This window comes from Ranitomeya imitator, chromosome 2, assembly GCF_032444005.1.
Source record: "Ranitomeya imitator isolate aRanImi1 chromosome 2, aRanImi1.pri, whole genome shotgun sequence".
Lineage (NCBI taxonomy): Eukaryota > Metazoa > Chordata > Amphibia > Anura > Dendrobatidae > Ranitomeya > Ranitomeya imitator.
The window spans coordinates 784,158,075-784,183,352 of NC_091283.1; the positions used below are offsets into that span (position 1 = coordinate 784,158,075).

The window sequence follows — 25,278 nt, forward strand, 5'->3', positions numbered from 1 at the left end:
GATGCCCACTTTCAGGATGGGAAAAAGTCTTCTAAAAGTGTCTAACTAGAATAAAACTCTTCCTCATTTAACATTTCTAGATCAAAGGGCTTAGAGAAGTAGCACATCTTGGTGATTTCATTAAGACAGTTGTTTTTGTTTCCCAGTCTTTCTGAAGGCAGTGCTAGGTGTTGTCCACTACTAGGACCAAACCTTCGTAAACTAAATGTTTGGCCCCGATAAAATAATAACGCCTGTACTCTCCTCCTGTGGCGGCGCTCTCCCCCGGACTGTAATGTGGTATTGTGACACAGGACATCGGCGCCCAATCAGCGCTGGTGTCACTTTCTCCGCCTTCGGTCAATCTGAAGATTAAGAGGAAGGCAGGGCTACAGCTCATCCTGGTCTTCCTCTTCGTGTTCAGTTTGTCCTAAGACGGAGAAAGTGTCACCAGCGCTTATTGCATGCCGGCATTACGTGTCACAACAGCACAGCACAGCCCTGGGTGCATGAATGCCAACACCACAGGAACAGAGCTGGCACGGGAGGTGAGCACTGGCTTTATTTTGGCAGGGTCAAACGTTTAGTTTAAGGGTACCGTCACACTATACGATTTACCTACGATCACGACCAGCGATATGACCTGGTCGTGATCGTAGGTAAATCGTAGTGTGGTCGCTGGGGAGCTGTCACACAGACAGCTGTCCAGCGACCAACGATGCCGAGGTCCCTGGGTAACCAGGGTAAACATCGGGTAACTAAGCGCAGGACCGCGCTTAGTTACCCGATGTTTACCCTGGTTACAAGCGTTAAACTAAAAAAAAAAAAACAAACAGCACATACTTACATTCTGGTGTCCGTCAGGTCCCTTGCAGTCTGGTTCCCGCACTCAGCTCAGTGACTGCCGGCCGTAAAGTGAAAGTGAAAGCACAGCCGCTGTGCTCTGCTTTCACTTTACGGCCGGCAGTCACAGTGCGGGAAGCAGAGACGGCAAGGGACCTGACGGACACCAGAATGTAAGTATGTGCTGCTTGTTTTTTTTTAGTTTAACGCTTGTAACCAGGGTAAACATCGGGTAACTAAGCGCGGTCCTGCGCTTAGTTACCCGATGTTTACCCTGGTTACAAGCGAACGCATCGCTGGATCGCATTGCTAGATCGGTGTCACACACACCGATCTAGCGATGACAGCGGGAGATCCAGCGATGAAAGAAAGTTCCATACGATCTGCTACGACGTACGATTCTCAGCAGGATCCCTGATCGCTGCTGCGTGTCAGACACAGCGATATCGTAACGATATCGCTGGAACGTCACGAATCGTACCGTCGTAGCGATCGAAATGTTATAGTGTGACGGTACCCTTAGAAGGGGTGTCCAGGTAGTCAACAGCCCCTTTAAAGAATTTGGCACTTTTTACAACTGGCATGTGCCTACTCCAGGAATGTTGTTTGTGGCATGAATTGAGTTTGCCATGCAGTCTTCACCACACGCCTCCCCAAACAGCTGGTGTGGGATGGGGTGTGTGTGTGTGTGTGGGGTCATGATGAGACCTAAATTGTAAAATTTATAGAAACTTTGAAATGTGAGTGAGATTTTCCTTTTAATGAATATTGTCTGCATATGTGCAGGAACTTATTTTACCTTTCCAGCTTGTATTGCTTCTGCCACCGAGTCTACAAGCCCTAGGACAACCTGAAAGCTTTCCACTCTTTTATACCTGAATGCATTGTCACCCTGGGGAACATTGAGCCCACCAGATTTGATTTTGAGGGCTCATCTTTCATATACCCAAAACAATACATTATCTGTATTTTACGGTATTGCCCCCTGATATACCATGTTGGGATTCAGCTCTGCTGCTTTCTTTCTCTCTCGAATGCAAGTTGCATTTTTTTGGTCATGTGCCAACAAGCTAATCTCTCCTTGCTTCTCTCAAAGCTTTACCATTAGCAGGAAGAAGTCTGCACATGACCAAACACATGCAAATTGCATATGACCGATTTATGTGATTATTTATCAACCCGACAAGCACAGCTAAATCCTATCAGTAGGTATGCCACACACTGTTAGACTACGACATACAGCGCCTGGCCTGTCAATAATGCAAAATGACACATTGGAGAGCGCTCAGTGTAGCGCCATAAACATTTGCATCCGGCTGTTAGTAGAGGATATTATAAATTATTGGCAGGGTTGCAGGGTGTTGGACCCCCACCGATCCTGTATCCATGACCTAACCGTGGAATAAGTCACCAATGTCATTTGCACTGAGAACCCTTTAGTGTTGTCACTTACTGTCAGACCTCTTTCATGGCTAACTTTAAGTATAATGCTCCCCAAAATCCCCCCCCCCCCACATTACACATTTCCTACCCGAGCACATTATAATGACCCCAGAGTGGAGTCATTGCAGCTGCTCCATACCAATTGCCAAGGTCTGCTGCTATGGACCGCCTTGAAGGAGAAGCCAGGGGTCCACCAGAGGATTGTCTGGTGGGCAGTCTGACCCTGCTTGTATGATTGACAGGAGAGCACGAGTCGGGAGAGAGATGCCTTTGTCATCTAGAGATGGATTCCACATAGCATGAGGGGGACAAACTTGAAATGTGATTTTCAGATATGTATTTAGAATGTTATCATTTGTAATAGATTTTGTCTTAAAGTGCAGTGTCAATTAATAACTACTTTAAGAAATACTTTTTTTATATGATGGGAAATGGGTAGCAGAATGAGCAGGATTATTGTACTGGGTTATCTGAGCAGATTGTACAGGCTACTGCTTATTTCCACCAGTCAGAATATGGTAGACTATGATTGTGCATTTTTTTGTTTTTTATATCTGACGCGATGTAGGAGTAGAAACTGATTTATTTTCCATCTTATGAGGTATGCCAGGAATATATTTAAAGACGTGTTAATCTTTTAGATTCTCAGTAGCTTGGAATTCTCTTTTTCCATAAAGGCTGGCTAAATTTAATTCTTGTGTAAACTAAAGTTTGTCAGCTTTGGACACTGGCAGTGTTGAGTGCGCTGCAAACCTGTCCGGGACAAACAATAGGTAGACTCTTTCCACTGTAAACAGGTCAATGGCTTCGGATGCACTGGTTATGGAGCAAAGAAATCCAACAAGATTACTTCTCATTCTTTTCTCCCTTCTCTGGCCTGGCTCATATTGTGTTCTCTGGATCATTCACCCTTCCCAAGCAATAAAACCTGTATCCCCACCTCAATGCTTACAGGAGCCCTTAAAGAGACCTTACCCATTTTTTTCCTACTATACACAGCAGTGCGTTTTGAGAAAGACCCCAAGTGGGGTCGAAACGTCACTTTGCTGTTTATTTCTTCGCTATGTACCATCCTGCTGTGTATACCTTTGTCAACACTTGAATAAACGCATCACTACTTTTGCAAAGCATTTTCCATTTGAGTGCAACTGTTCTTTGCATATTCTACAATACAAGACATAACACATTGAAGTGATGTCCAGGATAGCAAAGCTTCTTTGAGATACAGGGTCACAGTCAAGTTATTTTTATTGATTGAATAAAGAACAGAAAATGGCGTACATAAGAATAGTTTGTGTGGATGCAGATTATTGTGTAATTCAAACATTGTAAACAGTCAGAGTGACGCTTATTGTGTTAATCCTGGTCATGCTTTCTGAAAGATTAGAAAGCATGTTGGTAACCATTTTGTGCTTTATGCTGGGGTTTATAATCGCTCTTTAATTTTACATCATGCTCTTCATATGACCCTTTTTTTTTTTTTTCCTTGTATGGTTGTATGGACCAGGTCATATGATTTTCAACACTTCTTACCATTAATAATCACAAATCTTCGGCTTTGAAAAGTTCTCTGAAAATGTGTTTTTTCAGCTGCTAACTTTTCCAAAGTCTTTCCAGCATGGTCTGCACTTCTGGTGCTTTTCTTCTCATTACTTAAACAATGATTTCATTTCCTTTTTTGAGTATCCAGTCCTTGTAAGAAAAAAAAAAAAATCTTAATCATCTAATGCTACTTGGTGAATTACCATAAGGCATCACAGTGGATTTACATTTCGTAGTTTTTCTTGTTTTGCAAACAAGCAAAAAAATTCCAATTTATATATAAAGTTAACAGGGATTTTTCAGGTGTGATGGTGAACACTTTTGATTTTAGGATTTTCCCAAGTGGGACAACACTACAATTTGCGTATATACTGGTGCATCTCACAAAACTAGAATATAATAATAATAAAAAAAAAAAATCTTATTTCAGTTCTTCAATACAAAAAAGTGAAACTCATATATTATATAGTCATAACAAATGGAGTGATCTGTTTGAAGTGTTTGTTAATGTTGATTATGGCTTAAAGCCAATGAAAACCCAAAAGTCTTTATCTCAGTAAATTAGAATACTTTATAACACCAGCTTGAATAATGATTTTGAAATCCGAAATGTTGGCCTACTGAAATGTACGGCTAGGTCCATATATATATTTGGACAGACGACATTTTTCTAATTTTGGTTATAGACATTACCACAATGAATTTTAAACACAACAATTCAGATGCAGTTGAAGTTCAGTGAAGTTCAGACTTTCAGCTTTTTTCAACCAAGTACTAAAAATGAACATTTTATTTAAAATTATTTAATCTGCCCAATTACTTTTGGTCCCTTTAAAAACAGGGTTTCACATGTTAAGGAGCTGAAACTCCTAAACCCTTCATCCATTTTTAATGTGGATACCATCAAATGAAAGCTGAAAGTCTGAACTTCAACAGCATCTGAATTGTTTTGTTTAAAATTCATTGTGGTAATGTCTATAACCAAAAATTAGAAAAATGTTGTCTGTCCAAATATATATGGACCTAACTGTATGTTCAGTAAATGCACTCAATACTTGGTCGGGCTCCTTTTGCATCAATTACTGCATCAGTGCGGCTTGGCATGGAGGCGATCAGCCTGTGGCACTGCTGAGGTGTTATGGAAGCCCTGGTTGGTTTGATAGCAGCCTTCAGCTCGTCTGCATTATTGGGTCTGGTGTCTCTCCTCTTCCTCTTGACAATACCCCCTTAGATTCTCTAAGGGGTTAAGGTCAGTAGAGTTTGCTGGCCAATAAAGCACAGTGATACTGTTTGTAAATCAGGTATTGGAACTTTTGGCAGTGTGGACAGGTGCCAAGTCCTGCTGGAGAATGAAATTTCCATCTCCATAAAGCTTGTCGGCAGAGGGAAGCATGAAGTGTTCTAAAATTTCCTGGTAGATGGCTGCGCTGACTTTGGTCTTGATAAAACACAGTGGACCAACACCAGCAGATGACATGGCTTCCCAAACCATCACTGATTGTGGAACCTTCACTCTAGACATCGAGCATCTTGGATTGTGGCCTCTCCACTCTTCCTTCAGACTCTGGGACCTCTGTTTCCAAATGAAATGCAATGTTAGCTTCCATCTGAAAACACCTTGGACCACTGAGCAACAGTCCAGTTCCTTTTCTCCTTGGCCCAGGTAAGACGCCTCTGGCATTCTCTATTGGTTATGAGTGGCTTGACACAAGGAGTGCAACACTTGTAGCCCATGTCTTGGATACGTCTGTGTGTGGTGGCTCTTGAAGCAGTGACTCCAGCAGCAGTCCACTCCTGGTGAATCTCCCCCAACCCCCCCCCCCCCCCCCAATTTTTGAATGGCTTTTTCTTAACAAGGCTGTGGTTATCTCAGTTGCTTGTGCACCTTTTTCTACCACACTTTTTCTTGACTCAACTTTCCATTAATATGCTTGGATACAGCACTCTGAACAGCCAGCTTCTTTAGCAATGACCTATTGTGGCTTACCCTCCTTGTGGAGTGTGTCAATGACTGTCTTCTGGACATCTGTCAAGTCAGCAGTCTTCCCCATGATTGTGGAGCTACTGAAACAGACTTGGGGACCATTTTCAATGCTTAGGAAGCCTTTGCAGGTGTCTTTCGTTAATTATTCTAATTTACTGAAATAATGACTTTTGGGTTTTCATTGGCTGTAAGCCATAAATAACATAAACAGAAATAAACAATTCAAATGGATCACTCTGTAACGCCTCTATATAACGAGTTTCACTTTTTGTATTGAAGAACTGAAATGGGTTCACGTTCCTAATTTACAGGTGAAGGTTCCTGGGGTCGGACGTGATCCAATCAAAAGTTCATTATGGGTCATCAATGGTTATGGCAAGAAAACCACTACAACATGCTGCCATTTGTGTTCATCCAGATTGTAAAACCAGTTAAAGCGTTATTAAAACTGTATGTATTCAAGTGAATGAGGCGAATATGCAAAACCAATAGTAAAGATAGAGAAGTGTAGCGCTGTTTCTTGAGAAGTGACTTTTCCAATTTGTACAAGCCATTTAAAAGGCCTTTGTCCCCTTGTCCATGATTTTCTCACCATTTGACACTTGGATGTGGAAAAATGGTCCTGAACTGCTGAGGCACCTGTCTAGTGACAATATAGGGCCCCAGTTCCGTTTATTAGAATATGGACAACGCACATTACTGGGAGTCCTACAGGCTAGTTGGGTCTTTTATGCCTGATGGGGATAAAAGCTTTCCAGATATAAATTACAAATATCTTCCATGTGGTGTTCTCCATATATTTACGGCATATTTCCTTAGCTTACAACAATATATACATTGTGATTTTAACTTGCAATAATAATCATTAATGTTTAATTGTCAAATCAACCTTTTAGTGGAAAGTTGTTTTTTTTTTTTTTTTTTCTTGAATGCATGACCGTTCAAATAATTCAGCTGCAGAGCCGCTGGAGCATAGAGAACACTCATGATATGAACAGATTCCTTTTTTTTTTTTAGTTATTTATTTATAAAGTCTTTTTGGCCACATATAAAACCAAAATGACAAATATGGACCCTGCACAGCATTTTTTTGCGGTGAAACGCCAGAATTGGCGTCACAATTAGTACCGACCTGAAATAAAAAATAATTGCAACTATTTGCGCACAGGTATACCAGGATGTTTCAGATGGATTAAGTGAAGTCTTGTGTATGGCCCGCCCGGGAAGTGGTGCTTGTGCTTTAAAGACGGTTCCCTATTTTTAGCTTTTTTGTGTTAGATCCAGAAAGAAAATCTGCTTTTGTTAACGGCGCAGGATTCTTTTGGACATTTTGTTAAAGAAAAAGTGAATTGTTTTAGAGCATGGGGTCTGACTGCTTCCAGATGTCCGATGCTGCTTGTGAAGAACACACCACATATCCCCGAAAAGGAGGAAAAATTCTGACTTAGCACATTTTTATCGAGTGTTTTTCTTCAAGTTATCAATTTTAGACATTTTTGTTCTTTCATGTGTATCCGTAATGATTAAAATGATTCAAAATGTAGGCTTTGTTTGTTAGTGATCTTTTTGTGATGACTCACTAGTGTGTAATTCCAGGAATTCTGAACTCTTGAACTTGGTGTAAATACACAATTCCCAATGGGATAGAACTGTCCATATTTCTAGTTTAGGAAAAAATGTAGACTAAATTTACATAAACATAATTAAAATCTAACTGTTCTCATTGGTAAGTGAACATATCATACATAACATATGGACGTCATACGTGTGCTGAGTATCCTTAAGTCTGTTTTATAAAATCAAAGATGAGATTGAGTGGAACACAAATGACCCTTTGCTGGCAACAATTTTTAAAGTACAGGAGAATGAGGAAAGGGTGTTGCATAAAATCCTCAAATTATTTAATTTTTTTTTTTTCTTTCCAACTTAACTCCACTGTTGGCAGCAAGATGTTTAGTTGTGACCCAACTAAGAGCGTCAGTATTGTCAAACATAAATTAAAGTTTGCGCTGTTACTACTTTTCAAGTCATCGGGGACCAGAATAACTTGTAGACAGAAAACTGTGACCCTAATTAGAGAAAAAAATAGTACCGTATATACTCGCGTATAAGCCGACCCGAGTATAAGCCGACCCCCCTAATTTTGCCACAAAAAACTGGGAAAACTTATTGACTCGAGTATAAGCCTAGGGTAGAAAATGCAGCATTTACCGGTGAATTTCAAAAATAAAAATAGATGCTCCATACCGTTCATTATTGCCCCATAGATGCTCCATATACAACTCTGCTATATAGAATGCTCTGCACCGTTGATTATGGCCCCATAGATGCTCCTTATAATGCTGTGCCATATATGCTCTGCACCTTTGATTATGGCCCCATAGGTGCTCCTTATAATGCTGTGCCCCATATATGCTCTGCACCTTTATGGCCCCATAGGTGCTCCTTATAATGCTGTGCCCCATTTATGCTCTGCACCTTTATGGCCCCATAGGTGCTCCTTATAATGCTGTGCCCCATATATGCTCTGCACCTTTATGGCCCCATAGGTGCTCCTTATAATGCTGTGCCCCATTTATGCTCTGCACCTTTATGGCCCCATAGGTGCTCCTTATAATGCTGTGCCCCATATATGCTCTGCACCTTTATGGCCCCATAGGTGCTCCTTATAATGCTGTGCCCCATATATGCTCTGCACCTTTATGGCCCCATAGGTGCTCCTTATAATGCTGTGCCCCATATATGCTCTGCACCTTTATGGTCCCATAGGTGCTCCTTATAATGCTGTGCCCCATATATGCTCTGCACCTTTATGGCCCCATAGGTGCTCCTTAGAATGCTGTGCCCCTTATATGCTCTGCACCTTTATGGCCCCATAGGTGCTCCTTAGAATGCTGTGCCCCTTATATGCTCTGCACCTTTATGGCCCCATAGGTGCTCCTTATAATGCTGTGCCCCATATATGCTCTGCACCTTTATGGCCCCATAGGTGCTCCTTAGAATGCTGTGCCCCATATATGCTCTGCACCTTTATGGCCCCATAGGTGCTCCTTATAATGCTGTGCCCCATATATGCTCTGCACCTTTATGGCCCCATAGGTGCTCCTTATAATGCTGTGCCCCATATATGCTCTGCACCTTTATGGCCCCATAGGTGCTCCTTATAATGCTGTGCCCCATATATGCTCTGCACCTTTATGGCCCCATAGATGCTCCTTAGAATGCTGTGCCCCTTATATGCTCTGCACCTTTATGGCCCCATAGGTGCTCCTTATAATGCTGTGCCCCATATATGCTCTGCACCTTTATGGCCCCATAGGTGCTCCTTAGAATGCTGCTGGTGCTGCCATAAAAAAAAATAAAAATCACATACTCACCTCTCTTGCTCAGGACGCCGGCGCTTTCAATAATTACCTGCTCCTCTGCGGCTCCGTCTCCAGCACTGACGCTCAGCAGAGGGCGCGCACTGACTACGTCACAGCGCCCTCTAACCTGAGCGTCACTGCTAGAGGACGCTGCAGACGGAGCCAGAGCGAGGAGCAGGTAATTATAGCGCTGCGCTCCCCTTACCTGCTGCGGCGCGGTCCCTGCAGTCCCTGGCTTCTCCGGCGCTGCAGCTTCTTCCTGTAATTGAGCGGTCACATGGCACCGATCATTTACAGCAATGAATATGCGGCTCCTCCCCTATGGGGGTGGAGCTGCCTATTCATTTCTGTAATGAGCGGTGCCATGTGACCGCTCAGTGCAGGAAGAATCTGCAGCGCCGGAGAAGCCAGGGACTGCAGGGACCGCGCTGGGAGCAGGTAAGTATAACTACACAGCCCCCGCTCTCCCTCCCCTGCTGACACCCGGGTATATGACTCGAGTATAAGCCGAGAGGGGGACTTTCAGCCCAAAAAAATGGGCTGAAAATCTCGGCTCATACTCGAGTATATACGGTACTTTAGTTTTTTGTTTATCCCTTTTTATATTGCTTGTTTCTTAAGAAAAGTGTTTTATAGCATCATAACTGGACCTATCAGGCTGTTGGTTGTAGTTATTCACTATTGACGTGACTCTGATGTGCATCAAGAGGTTCCACAGACCTGAACAGTAACTCCTAAACCCTAAACTGACTTATCAGTTCTGCGAAACAGAGACAGACATAAGACTTTTCTTACATGCATATAACTTACAAATCACATGGTTCCCAAGTTATTACAGGGACTCAGTTTTTGTGCTCACTGGCAAAGTGAAATTAAAATCTATTGAAATTCCCTTTTCTGGGAGATACTGTGTACATAGTAACATAGTAACATAGTTAGTAAGGCCGAAAAAAGACATTTGTCCATCCAGTTCAGCCTATATTCCGTCATAATAAATCCCCAGATTTACGTCCTTCTACAGAACCTAATAATTGTATGATACAATATTGTTCTGCTCCAGGAAGACATCCAGGCCTCTCTTGAACTAGAATAACATCCCTCAGAAACCCTTCAAATATTTTACCAACAATAGAGGTTAGACTTACTGGCCTATAATTTCCAGGTTCACTTTTAGAGCCCTTTTTGAATATTGGCACCACATTTGCTATGCGCCAGTCCTGCGGAACAGACCCTGTCGCTATAGAGTCCCTAAAAATAACAAAAGCCTCAAAGATCTGGTCAGGCTGGTGGATCGACAGGGTTTACCTCTGTTGCTGCTTCTAAACCTGTTTCATGATACGTATGAATCCATCTTGATTTGCTTCTTATCCAAGAACATTGAAAAGTTTGTGTTAAGAAAAGTGAGCCCCAAACTGTAAAATACATTAAATGTACTCTCCCTTCCTGGGTCCATTGCCGGCTTTCCGACACTAACCCAGTTCTGTGGTTTGACTAGAATGGTGACACCACATCACATCATGCTTCATCACTCTAGGTCACCGAGCTCCGTGACTGGCTAGAGAGGATCCACATACTGAATTGATATCACGTCAGCGCCTACCATGAACCACAGTGCATGTACTCTGTGCTCAATGACTGGCTAAAGTGGGGAAGCTGTTGATGAACCACAGTGCATGTACTCTGTGCTCCATGACTGGCTAAAGCGGGTAAGCTGTTGATGAACCACAGTGCATGTACTCTGTGCTCCATGACTGACTAAAGCGGGGAAGCTGTTGATGAACCACAGTGCATGTACTGTGCTCCATGACTGGCTAAAGCGGGTAAGCTGTTGATGAACCACAGTGCATGTACTCTGTGCTCCATGACTGACTAAAGCGGGGAAGCTGTTGATGAACCACAGTGCATGTACTGTGCTCCATGACTGGCTAAAGCGGGGAAGCTGTTGATGAACCACAGTGCATGTACTCTGTGCTCCATGACTGGCTAAAGCGGGGAAGCTGTTGATGAACCACAGTGCATGTACTCTGTGCTCCATGATTGGCTAAAGCGGGGAAGCTGTTGATGAACCACAGTGCATATACTGTTCTCCATGACATGTCACCAATTTAGTCAGAACTCTGGGAACAGAGCCACAGTGGGAAACAAGCGCTGAACTCTGGAAGGGTGAGTACTAGTGATGAGCAAATGTGCTTGGATAAAGTGTTATCCGAGCATGCTCTGGTGCAAATCTGAGTGTCTTCAGCGTGCTCGAATAGTATGTTTGAGTCCCTGCGGCTGCATGTCTTGTGGCTGTTATACAGCTGCAACATATGTAGAGATTGCCTGCATGTGTTACGGCTTTTTAGCAGGGACTATAATATACTGTTCAAGCACAACATTCGGATAGTACCCGAGCATGCTCGGGTAACGCCTTATCCGAGCACGTTCGCTAATCCCCTAGTGAGTGCCTGTTGAGTTTCATGTATTTTGCACAGTTAAGGCCCACTTATCTGAAAATGGGCATCTTTCAGCATGGTTAAGACAGCACACATGCAGCTTCTCTACACGGATATCTCCCAACTCAAAAGCAGGAAAACTCTGGTGTTTCTGAAGTTAGACAGCTGTCTCTCCTTCTCCTTAATGATTCTGTAGGTTTTATCTGAATTCATGGTGGTGATGGGTCCTCTTTTTGGTTTGATAAAGAAGTGATTTGCCTGATTCATCATGGATAGTATGTTAATCTATAGTTGATAAGAAAAATAAAACACCCGGAGAGAATTATTTTTTAATATTGACACAGCCTACTCTTATACTAATAGAATTAGATTTGTGCAACCTCTAGGACCTTTTGCTAATCTTGAGAGATTTTTTTTTTTTCCACCTGAAACGTGTGGATGTCCTAATTGTTGACCTTTCACTGAAAATGAAATTGTTTTTTTTTTTTTAAGTTCAAATCCTTATAAAGAAATTGTTCCACTTGCCTTACTTTTGAACTAGTGAGTCTGAAAAATTGATTTGCTAATCTCGAGTTATACATTTGTGCAATTTAGTATAGTGCATTGGGCCTGTAGAATAATGCATTCCTTTGGTTGATGATGCTTGTCAGGAATCCCATAATGGATGCGAATTGCATTAGTGTAGTCTTTGGCCTTTTTATTTGTAATAGATGATGCACGTGGCATTTATTTGGATTGCATTATTGTGTACAAAATTATCATTCAGCTATTTAGGCAAAGTGAATGTGCGATCATGTTGGAGACCCTACATTGGAGCAGGGCTGAACGCCATTTAGGAGCAATGTAGCCAATGCTTATAGAATGTAGTACCAGTTCTTAACATTTGAATTGAGTTGATTGTGTTCTGCATGCCAAAAAAAAAAAAATATTGCAAATGGATGTCATAGGTAGTGCTGGTTCAGAGGTGGTGTGTATGAGGCAGAGCTGCAAAGAAAGCATCAACGTGTTGAACCAAACCCATAGGCAAGACGATATATACAAGGTTTATCGAATTTTTTCCTTTTTAAAATCAAAAGTAGAAATTAGACTTGCTGTAAATAGAAACACGTGGAACCATGTATAATTTTTGCCTTAATTTGTGGATTGATGAACCCATGAGATTGTTGAAGTTGACATATCTGAAAGGGTTACTCTGTATAATACCATTACTTTAATGTCTGTCTTCAGTATAATAAGCACCATGCTCGCTGTTTCTTTTGGAATGGCTTTGCATTGTATTAGTGGTAAGGAAGGAGATTCCGATGTTGGTTTTTACAGATCTGCACCACAGCTGTGGAACTTCCTGCATACTTTCCTAGATCGCTAATTGGATATTGAGCCTTGGTAGGAGTATGGTAGATGACACAGGCTTATTGTCTGCAGATTTCATACTGCTGAGATAATGATGCTCGTACTTGCGCTGACTGTATATTTGCTTAGTGAATGACCTATATGCGGATAACCTTTTTATTGAATGCGACTCTTGATTCGGGATGGCGGTGTGTAAGAAGATTGACATGTAATTTACAGCTCATGTGATCCATCACATCATGGCAAATTGTGATTGTAATGGTGTTATTGTTGGCTTTGGTTTATAAATTTACTACCACTGGAAAGGTTATTGTAAGTGCTCCTCTTAATCATTGGGGAGATGGTATTCTGTTCATATTAGACTTCATTTGTTTTTGTTTTTTTAATTATCGGAGTCTCAAGTAAAATCGTAGCATGTGTTTTTTGGTTTGCGTTGGGTTGTGCCACACATTTGTTTTCTTGACCGTTCTTTTAAAACAAATGGAGAAAAGACTTTGCACCATTTCATGTTAAACTACGGTAATTATTTAACTGGTGTTAGATTAAAAACACGTAATCTTCCAAACCGAAATGTTTGTAAATCACTGACTTACTTGCCTGTTCATTTTTCAACCTGCAGGGCTTTCAGCTCTTCCACTTTCCATTTAGTTTATTACTACAAAGTCGTTGGACTTTAGAGCCAACGAGATACGTTCTCCAGGTCTCCAATTTCTATTTTATTTTTCTGTTTTTTTTCCAGTTTTTTCTTCTAAGTATCACAAAGAAAAGCATTACTAGTGATGAGAGAGTATGCTCGAGTGTTCTCATAATTTGTGGCTGCAAGTCAGCCTGAATATATGTGGGTATTTCATAAAAACAAGCAATCCCTGTATGTGTTCAGGCTGTCTAGCAGCTGCGGCGACACTAAATCACCAAGCACATCCAAATACTCGGAGAACACCCGAGCATGCTCGGAAAATCTCGAGTAACGAGTACTCGCTCTTCACTAATTGTTACTTCTAATGTATTAATAGTATCTGTAGTTCAGACTACAAATGTGAAGCCATTTGAAACAATCGCAGACATCCATATTACCAACTTAAAATTGACTGTGTGCGTGATTATAGACCTTGGTCTTCTTGGGACTCTTAAATTATGGCTGCTGGGAAACCTATATATGCGTTATCCTGCACTATAGACATGCAGGCTGACTTGCAATGAACCAGAGATTAATGGAGTGGCCCTACAGGACCTGAGGTTATTTTGAGCTTGTACTGTGGGATGATATTAATAACCTGGGAAGGGTTCAGAGATATTGTCCCCCCTTACCCCTAGGCTACTAACATCAACTGCCCCAGAAATGGCGCATCCATAAGATGCCTCACTCTTCCCACGTGCAATGTGGTGGGGGGAAGTGGGTTAATAGGTTTGAGGTTGTCAGCTTTGTATTGGCAGCTGGCCTCAAGTCCAGGGGGTTACTAATGGAGAGGTGTCTTTAAGACACCCCCATTACTAACCCCATAGTCCTATAAAGCAAAATAGTCCTTTATTTGAAATGGTGAAAAAAACACACACCCTCTTCTACAGATTTATTTAAAAATGTTATGCTCCTCTTGCACCCATTACTTTGAGGCCCTTGTTCCCTGTAACACAAAAAATAAAGAGTAAATCAAAATAAATTAATGCTCACATTACATCCATTCCATTGAAGCCCTTGTCTCCAGTAAAAAAAAAAACACAAAAATAAAAACCATATCCCTCACCTGTCGAAGTGATGATTAGCAATACTGTCCCATGTTGTGATCAATGTCTGCTATATGCAGCTTACAACCTGAACAGTGGCATGATTCGACCGGCCAGGCTGAAAACCATGGGAGAATGAGAAAGTCCTGTTTATTACTATGAAATATTTACAAACTTGGCATTAGTCATTCATAAAACAAGCAAAATAAACAATTGTGATGAGGGAAAAAAAAACAGTATGAACCTTCAAAAATGAGAACCTTAGGCGCAATGGTCCTGAGGCCATGGAGGTCACACAGTGGTAAAACTGAGTGGGGGGTTTCAAGCATCACCTAAAGATGGGAAGGTACTGGGAGCGGCAGGATCTCCTGCCGCCTTAGAGAAGAGGGGGAAACAACAATCGTGTGAGCTGTGCCTGGTGGGCCTTTTGCGCCTGATGCAGGGATAAGTAATGAATAATATTAGCGTTCCTACAGTTGGATAAACCATGCCATAATATCCTACTTTTTGTGGAGACTGACGACCCCTCCCGTTTTCATATTTATTAGAAGAGCAGATTTAATGTATGAAGTAATGTAAGCTGAGAAATTCTTTGTTTGGATTGTTGGTAAATCAGAGGAAATATTTGTTCAGAAATTTTATTTAGGAAAATTAAGGAATAAGATATAGAAGGCGTCACTCGAAAGTTTCACTTAGCTGATTTTGATGGTGCATATGTTGAGAATGCGAGAATGCATAGTAAGTGGAAGATAACTGGTATTCAATAGAATAAGAAGTAAACCAAGCATAATGTTTTAATGGATGACTCCAAATTTGCTGTTGGAAAATTTAACTTGTGAAGACAAATGCTTTTTAAGCTTCCTGCTTGGTGATCAGTGGGTGCAATTCTATTCACTGGTGATCAGTTGTTACAGAAATATAGTAATTGCAGTCAATTAGAGGAATGAACGGATGAGCTACAGTGGGAGCTAGTCTTGCTGTTGACCCACCTTGATGTCCTTTTTCTGCAACAGGACATAATGAAAGGTGTTGTGTTGAATTGTGGTCCAAAATGCAGTTAGCACTAGCCTTTCTCCATCAGCTGATGAGGTATTGCCGAGAACCATTTATTTGTGACAATCAGAAGATCATTTCAACTGACGAACTAGTTTTATTCATTCATCTAGTGACTGACAATCTGGTTATTCCCCGATTTATTATGAATCGAGCATTCCTAGGGCGCTCTTTCACTAATTATCTTGAAGTGTAAATACACCTTAAGTTGATGATTTTCTTAAGTGAGATGCCCTTTCTTCAAATTAGGATAATTTTAGCATTGCACAAGGCATTGACTGATACAGATTAGACAGTGGTGTTATGATAAACTTGGCTACATCTATAGGTCAACAACCGCTACGGAGTCACAGATCTGCTCTGCACCGTCCGAAAGAGTTATAGGAAAGTTTAAAATTTCTGTCAGTGACTTCATAGGGGAATAATGCTAAATGTTAAAGGGCTACTGTCACCCCCCTCCAGCCGTTATAAACTGAGAGAGTCACCTTGTGCAGCAGTAATGTTGCATTCTAACAAGGTGGCTCTTTTAGTTGTAGGTTCAAGTATACCCCAAATAAAGCGTTTTTATACTTAGCCACAATTCCTGTCTCTAGCCAGGGAGGCAGGTCCTCACTCCCCAGCTCTAACCGCTCCTCTGCCGTCACTCCAATCTTCCTGCGCTTTCGGCGCCGCCCCCTCAGCGCTGTGTATGTTTGAAAACCGGCGCCTGCGCAGTGTACTGCTGTGCTGCGCAGACGCAGTAAGCTCTGGCCGTCTGATGTCCCAGCCAGGCTTGCAGACTGCGCCTGCGCGGGCATTGCGGCCAGCCACCTTTGGAATCCCCGCCCCGCACTGTTATGCATTATGCACAGTGCGGGGCGGGGATTCCAAAGGTGGCTGGCCGCAATGCCCGCGCAGGCGCAGTCTGCAAGCCTGGCTGGGACGTCAGACGGCCAGAGCTTACTGCGTCTGCGCAGCACAGCAGTACACTGCGCAGACGCCGGTTTTGAAACCTACACAGCGCTGAGGGGCGGCGCCGAAAGCGCAGGAAGATTGGAGTGACGGCAGAGGAGCGGTTAGAGCTGGGGAGTGAGGACCCGCCTCCCTGGCTAGACAGGAATTGTGGCTAAGTATAAAAACGCTTTATTTGGGGTATACTTGAACCTAAAACTAAAAGAGCCACCTTGTTAGAATGCAGCATTACTGCTGCACAAGGTGGCTCTCTTAGTTTATAACGGCTGGAGGGGGGTGACAGTAGCCCTTTAAATATAGTTGTAAACTGTGGCCTTACCCTGTATACTCTGAGAGAATCTCCATATGTAAGAGTCACTTGTTAGGCTGGGTTTACATTGTGTTACTGCAGTCCGTTCATCACATGCGTTAAGCGGACTGCGTTAACGCAAGTGCAGAAAAAGATTGCGTTATGCGATTGCGCTAGCGCAGATGCTCTATCTGCGCTAGTGGTAACGGACCCTGGAAACGCTGCAGCCCACGTCCGAGGGTCTGTCGCAGAATGATGGCACATCGCTAGCGCATGTCCATTATGGCATGCGTTGGTGATGTGCCCGAAAATAGGTGTTAATGGCAGCGTTAACGGACTGCGTTACACTGCGTTATGCCGCGGTGTAACGCAGTCCGTCTAATGGACTGCCATAACGCAATGTGAACCAAGCCTTAAGCTTTCCCCATTTCAGGGGAAAGGTCAGAGAGGCCCAGCGCCTGCGCACTGCACTACTTTGCTCTGCCCTCAACAGGGCAGACAAAGTACGCCTGCGCTGGAGCTGCATCGTGAATACAAGAAGAGGACGTCATCGTAAGAAGATGGGAGGCTCCAAACCGTGACGCCCATTGGACCAGAACTGGACCGGAACCACCCCTGGGTGTGTATAATCTAACCTCTTTTTCTTATCTTTCAGGATTCATCGGGGGGCTTATCTACAGCATTACAGAATGCTGTAGATAAGCCCCTGATACCGGTGGGCTTAGCTCACCTTCGATTTTGGGGGTGACAGGTTCCCTTTAAGGCTGCTTATTTCTAAACTACGGTACTTGACTGACTTCCTGAGTAGCCCTCATCTCTTAAGGCCCCGTACACATTAGACTATAGTGTATGCAGGTGCCAGCCAACTGATGGTAAGGAGGGAATAATGTTGTTTGCATATGTCAGAGTTCGGATTGCTGACGGCATTGTTTTCATAAAGAGGAGCAGCAGGCCAATGTGTCAGCCGGGTGCTTTCGCATAAAGAACAGGTAAACACTCCTGTGTATGGGTGAGTTGGCCGAGATGACTGTAGGATGCTGGCCACACTTCGGACGATGCTTCAGCCATCTAGTGTGTATGGCCAGCTTTACTGTATTGATATCCAGCATTTACTGTGTTTTTTTATTACGGTGAATGTATATAATTGGTATAACTAGTTTCTGCGATAAACCTAAATCTGATGGCAGCTTTTATTAGCTTCTTTCTTACCTTTAAACCACTGCTCAAACTATTACAACTGTTATACACCATGTGTATGGAGAAAGGATTTAATTTTCCACTGTTTCAGATGAATGATTGTAGCATATGTAAATGTGTTTGATCAAAGAGGTAAAATATTTAAAAAATGTTAAATACTTCGTCCACTTTCATTACTCAGACATTAATGGGTGATCCAATCATTCCAGATCCCCCAGAAACCTGTCCACAATCAATGAGTAACTTAAACTTCTAAATATTAACTTGTTCAACTATGTGAACAGCAAATGTCCTTTTCCAGCTACTGAGCAGTCTGTGACATGAGGCCCTAGTTCAGCATTTTCATCTATACCATAGAACCGCTCCTAAGGGTACCGTCACACAGTGGCATTTTGATCGCTACGACGGCACGATCCGTGACGCTCCAGCATCGTAACAATATTGCTCCAGCATCGTAGACTGCTGTCACACTTTGCAATGTACGACGCTGGAGCGATAATTTCATGACGTATGTGCGATGTAGAAGCAGTTGGTTACTATGCGCACATCGTATACGATATCGTGCACAACTTTGTTACACCATGCGATCATGCCGCCACAGCGGGACACTAGACGACGAAAAAGTTTCAAACGATCTGCTACGACGTACGATTCTCAGCGGGGTCCCTGATCGCAGGAGCGTGTCAGACACAGCGAGATCGCTGGAACGTCACGGATATATCGCTGGAACGTCACGAATCGTGCCGTCGTAGCGATCAAAATGCCAGTGTGTGACGGTACCCTTAAGCAAGAGGGCAAGATTCGCCTACATGGTATAGTCTTCTGCTCATTAAAGATGACCTTCGGTGGTGGACTGTTATACCTGCATTCTGTGGCTTTCCATCCTATACATGGCTTTTTCAGGGAGGTCTATACTCTTGGTTGTGCCTGCTGCAAATATTGCATGTCTATTCTATTTGACAAGGATGATGGTGTAAAAAATGTAGTTTAATAGGAGTGTTTTGAAGTTCTTTTCAGAAACCACCAGTACATGAGATATTATATATCTTACTAGAGATAAATGCTGCTTTTGCCATTTTTCAATCATTTCTCCTGCAGTGGTCAGTGTCTAATATCTACCTACAGTTCTGTCTTTGAGGGATCAAACGGACCTGCTGACTATAGAAGTCTATGGAGAGTTGGAAAAACTGGAGGGAGAAAGAGGCGGAACACTCACATTGTTCTCCTGCACACAGGGCAGCATATTTTGAAGTTACCTGGAAGTCCAATTACACTTTGAGATGACATGTCCTCACTCCTAATGTCTGTAAAAAAAAAATTTCTAATACCAGATAAAAATAATTTTGTATTTATAGCGCTCAGGTCTTCATTCAGGCAGCAGCGAGGTCTCTGCACAATTTTTTGAAGGCTGAGATCTTGGCCTTAGTTTTCCGGCGTAAACACTTAGACATTGTCGTTAAACATTTTGATCCATTAACACCAGCGTGAAAACACAATGAATCTGGGCCGTAGTGTTATGTGCCACAGATCATGAATTTAACAAGTTTGGCATCACGCCTCTCACCCCACATCAGCCCAGTTTATTTTTATGGTCGGGGTACACTGGCCTGATAATGTCAAATGTTGGAGAATTTTATAACTTTTCAAAGCTTTTATTCAGTTTTTTGTTGTTAAAAAGGTTTCAATTAAGGGTATGTGCACACGTCAGGATTTCTTGCAGAAATTTTCCTGACAAAACCCGGACATTTCTGCCAGAAATTCGTATGCGTTTTTGATGTGTGTTTGACGCGTTTTTTGTGTTTTTTCCCAAATGCATAGAATAGCGGGAAAATCGCAGAAAATCTGCAAAATTAATGAACATGCTGCTTTTTTTTTTTTTTTTTTTTTTTTACTGCGATGCGTTTTTTTTCGCAGAAAAAAACGCATCATGTGCACAAAACATGCAGAATGCATTCTAAATGATAGGATGCATAATGTATGCATTTTGAGTTTTTATAGCGTTTTTATCGTGAAAAACGTGAAAAAAAACCTGAATGTGTGCACATAGCCTAAAAATCAAGCCTTTTATAAGTAGTCTCAAAATTTGTGGAGTTACCCAAAAATTTAAGTTTTGACATTTTCAAGCCAGCTCAAACTGCTCTGCAAAAGTGCTCAGAGCTGCAGTGGGATGAGGGACTGCTATGCCTGTCAAATTCGTGGAAAGTGGCTGCATTTCTTACGGTCGAAATGTTACTCCATTCCCTGACTGGAATAACTTTTCTGGCGACGCGCACACAACATAAGATGCAATTCTTAGGCAATTTTCACACATCAGGCTCTTTGTTTCAGGCAGAATGCGGCCAATGTTGGGGGGGAAAGAATGGATCCGTTGCAAATAGTGAAAAAAACTGATGCAACAGATCAGTTTTTCTGCCGGATCCTGTCTTCATTTTTAACATGGAGTAGAGAGAGACTACTATTTGGACAGATCCGGAAAAAAACGGATGAAACTTGTGGCCATCAGGCATCAGGCTCAATCCGGCGCTAATACAACTCTAAGGAAAAAAGTGGATCCAGTGTAAAAAAAAAAACAAAAAAAAAAACAAAAAACATCCGTTTTATCAAAAATTGCCGGATTGTGCCTGAAACAAAAAGCCTGATGTGTGAAAGTAGCCTTAGTTTGGTTCTGCTCATCTTTTTCTTGCATGCACTTCATTGAAATATTTGTCCAAGCTTGGGATGACAAGCTGTGACTGCAGGATACTCCAGTATTGCCGCTACAAGCTGGCGGTTACGTGACGGCACGTACGTGACTTGCTAACTTGCAGTCACATGCCGACAAGACGCGATCGTCCTCTCTCAATAGCAGTGCACTGAGAGGACGAGTATTGTGTTGCTTTCCGGATGTTTGTTTTTGTTCCGTATAGCCATCAGACAATGCAACAATGTTTGCAATACAAAAATGTTTTTTGTTTTTTTCTCGTGTTAACTTTTGGGAAAATTAATAAAATGTTAACTCCCATTTCATAGTCTGTGATGAAATCCACTTCTATACATGCTTTCATTTGTAATTAAGAAAGTCCACTGGAGTATCAAGAACGTTAATGGTTAACACCTGTTAGAACCAGTGGGTATTTTTATTGGAGTGTTCATCAGTAATTCAATAGTTCTTTTAATGAATAAAACTCATGGCAGATATGGCACACTATTCGAGGAATACTTGGACAGAAATTGTAATAAAGCAGAGTACATTTCTTTTGAAAAGGTAAAAACTTCTGAAGAGCCAAATGGGTGTCTAAGGAATGTTTGTACCAAAGAGATTCAGAGAATTGTATACTCTGATCTACCCGTGCACTGAAGAGTTTTTCAAAAGTGTTTTTTGTTCCAAACCTCACTTCGTTCCCCTATCATATTGTCACTATATGTTTCTAATATATTGTCTCGGCTTTGCTGAGACTTGTGTATCTGAGATTGGTGCCCCATTCTTAGGCGCTAGTCTGAACCACATCTTTCCATTGAGGTAGGACGTCACTTAAGCCTTGGAGAAATGTGACCCTAGTGTTAGTTTGCCAGCTGTCATTCTTTGGACTGCTTTTGGTAGATGCTGACAAATGCATGCTGGAAATGTCCCACAAAATCCCCCGTCTTGAAGATGTTCTATCTCTGCCATCTAATCGTCAAAATTTAACCATTGTCTCTTAGAACCTTACACATGCAAATTTGTCCAGCTTCCAACTCAACGAACTGTTCAATCGCCTGTCTAATATGGTATTGTCTCTGTATAGTCAGTATCTAATGGGCATTCCCAAGTCTGACCGTTTATTCCTTATCCATCAGATAACTTTCTGATCTCTGGGTGACAAACTGCTTGGTCTCCTGATTCTGAGAACTGGAACTGTAAATGGCTCCGTGTGAATGGAGCAAAGGTTGATCATGTGCACTAGCGCTCTTATGTATGTGTATGGTTAATTTTTGGGACAACTGTAGTTGCTACGTAGGAGTATTTAAATGTTGAGTTTTCGTCATAGTGCTCGCTTAGTTGTAGGTCTTGTACAACCAGGGCTGTAGAGTCAGTAAGCCAAACCTCCGACTCCTCAATTTCCATCACACAGACTCCGACTCCACCAAAATGGACTCCGTCTCCACGGCTTTACAGCCCTTCTGTTACAGTGACTTTCATTTAGAGGGGTGTCCTTATTTGTACAGCGACTGGGTCTTATCTCATTGCCACTTCAGTATGTACGAAAAATGCCGCCCATTGTGATCTTCATGATGTACAAGATTATGTACTTGCCTGCTTGTGTTCTATATACATCTCGTCATCTTGTCACTGTACATTTATGATTATTGCTAGATCATGCTTACACGGCTGCTTTCTTTATTTTACAGCCGCTGCAGAAGGAAAAGGCAAAAGTGGTGAAGATTTCTTTCAAAAGGTGAGGTTTTAGTGCCTTTTTGTTCCTTCCTCGACATTTCTGTGGGACACTGCCTGCGTTTGTGCTCTTGTTTTGCTATACTGTTTTCATTGCAGTAAAGCGCTGTTGTTGAAAATTCATGACCATTTGACTTCCAGTCTCCTGCTGTGCGTTCCCGAAACCTCTCCTTTATTAACATGGGTGCCAGACATAGACTGTATTATTTCTATGTTCGACTCGGATAACATCGGCTTCCCAAACTGTGCATCTCAGACTCGTACTTTAACAAGCCAAATAACCCCTGTATATATTTTAAATGAGTCCCTGTCCTACAAAGGATAATGCTTGGCTATAAACATTCATCACTTTTTTTTTTCTAAGCTCTTATTTTGAGATGATTCATAAGCTCTGTACAATAAGCAGCAGATGTTTCCAATTCATGCATATGAATGTAATGCTGCACTCAACCACTAGGTGGCCAGGAAGGTAAATCTCTTTACTTTTAGAAAAAAAACTTGCTTTTATTTACACAGTTAACGACATATTGGCAAGAATTATTTTTCCAGGTCGTCCACATGACAGCACCACAGGAGGTTGCTCTTCATATCCTTGATAGGGACAGGAACACAGAAGAGGTTAAATAGCCCCTCCCAACCTCCACCCCTCAGTGTTTTTCCTGTCCCTATCAGGGACAGACGCAGGAGAGAGTTCTCCAGAAGATTAGGTTTTCTCTTTACCTGATCCGAGGTCAGGTCTTGGAGCAGGAGCTCCGGAGTGCGGTCCATCCTCCTGGAGGGGGCTCTGGCCGTGAGAGTCTGGCGACTCCTGAAGTCGCACGATACCGCTGGAGGTCCCTCTGCGACTAGGTCGAGCTGTCTGCTCCCATGCGCTGCCTCATCCCCTCATCAAAGGGGGCGCTGAGGCAGCGGCTGCGGCGGCGGTGTCCGGCGCTCCCTCAGGCTCCACGTGCGGCCGGTGCTGGCGTCGCTCCCCTAACTTCCGGTCCGGCGCTCCAGCCGGGGGTGACAACTTCCGGGGGGCGTGGCCGGATTCCGGGGGTCGGCGGTTGTTTCCGGGGCGCCTGGGAGCTGCAGGGGGAGATCGGAGCGCAATGGCTGAGATTATGCGCCGGTTTCCAGGTCCCAGGCTGGTCTGCATGTGTTCCAGATGACGCATGCGCAGTACAGCTGGGAACCTGAAATCACCGTGGAGGCCAGCAGCTGAGCTTGGAGGGAGGACAAATCAGATGTTTTGAAGCCGGGTAAGATTGCTACTTAATGACTGACATCTGACAGCACACTTGACCCAGTAACATGGAAGGTGCTACTCGCCCAGACGTCCAATCCTTAGAGCTGCACACGGACCATGTGAGTAGTATGTGGTACGGGATGCATTCCAAAAAGTTAGTTCTGTACCTACAGGGATCTCTTTTACATTTCAGGATAAGGACATTCCCGAGAGGTCAACTACTAAAAAAAGGACTATTAGATGCCCACTGTGCACCACCAAACTCCCAGAGGGCTATAACAAGAAATTATGCGAAAAATGCATCGCTAAACTTCTCAAAGACGAGCAGGCTTCGCTGTTAGATAATATTAAATCTATGATTAGAGACGAAGTCCAAGCTACAGTGTCTACTATGGTGCCACCCCAATCTCCGCGGCCTAAAAGGCCTAGATGGGATATGGATGTGAGTTCTGAGGAAGGAGAGGTCTCAGGTTATTCCGATCCGGGCTCGGACGAAGAGGACAATACATTAACTGTGCTTCCGGAAGAACGGAAGAAATACTTGTTCTCATCCGAAAATACGGATATACTGCTAAAAGCAGTAAGAAGCACTATGAAAATAGAAGACTCGTCTGAGCCTTTATCAGTTCAAGACGAGATGTTTGGGGGCCTGAGAACTCGCAGGAATAGAGTTTTCCCGGTCAACAATCACATAACTGCAATGATAATGGAAGAGTGGGAAGATGTGGGGAAAAAATTAGTAGTCCCGAGAGACTTCAAATACCGTCTTCCCTTTGACCCAGAAGAGACTAAAGTCTGGGAGTCGGTTCCAAAGATCGACATTCCTGTGGCCAAAGTCACAAGGAAAACGGCTATTCCCTTTGAGGACTCGTCAGGGTTAAAAGACCCAATGGATGAGAGGTCAGAAGATCTTCTTAAGAAAGCCTGGGAATCGTCAGCCGCCATTATGAAGACGAATATAGCGGCTACCTCTGTAGCAAGGTCCATGAGTCTTTGGGTGGACGAGCTGGAGAGTCATATTAAAAATAGAACTCCAAGGGAAGAAATCCTTAAATCCTTTTCAGTTTTAAAGATGGCGACTGATTTCATGGCAGATGCTTCAGTGGAATCCGTACGCTTTGCTGCCCGGAATAATGCACTGTCAAACGCAGCAAGAAGGGCCTTATGGCTGAGATCGTGGACGGGAGATACCCAATCCAAGAACAAGCTGTGTTCGATTCCATTCTCAGGTTCTCACGTCTTTGGTCCAGTCCTTGACGAGCTACTTGAGAAAGCATCTGATAAGAAGAAAGGTTTCCCTGAGGAGAAGCCAAAGAAACCGCAATTCTTCCGAAAAACTCGCTCCCACCCAAGACAGGACTACAGAGGCAAGGGGAAGTCCGGTAGGTGGAGCTACCCTAAAGGAGGCAGAGGAAGAGGTTCCTTTCGAGACCAATCAACAGGACCCAGCAAACAATGACGCCAACAATATAGGAGGGAGACT

At 42.8% G+C, this 25,278-nt stretch overlaps 1 protein-coding gene across 7 annotated transcripts in view; it reads left to right on the forward strand.

Annotated features, from left to right (window-relative positions):
- Positions 1 to 25,278, forward strand: part of BICC1 (BicC family RNA binding protein 1) — a 273,157-nt gene that overhangs the window by 102,455 nt on the left and 145,424 nt on the right. For all 7 annotated transcript variants that reach the window (XM_069753550.1, XM_069753555.1, XM_069753556.1 and 4 more), the window contains exon 2: positions 22,522 to 22,568. In XM_069753550.1, the coding sequence (XP_069609651.1) occupies positions 22,522 to 22,568 (47 nt within the window). The remainder of the gene's footprint in view (positions 1 to 22,521; positions 22,569 to 25,278) is intronic.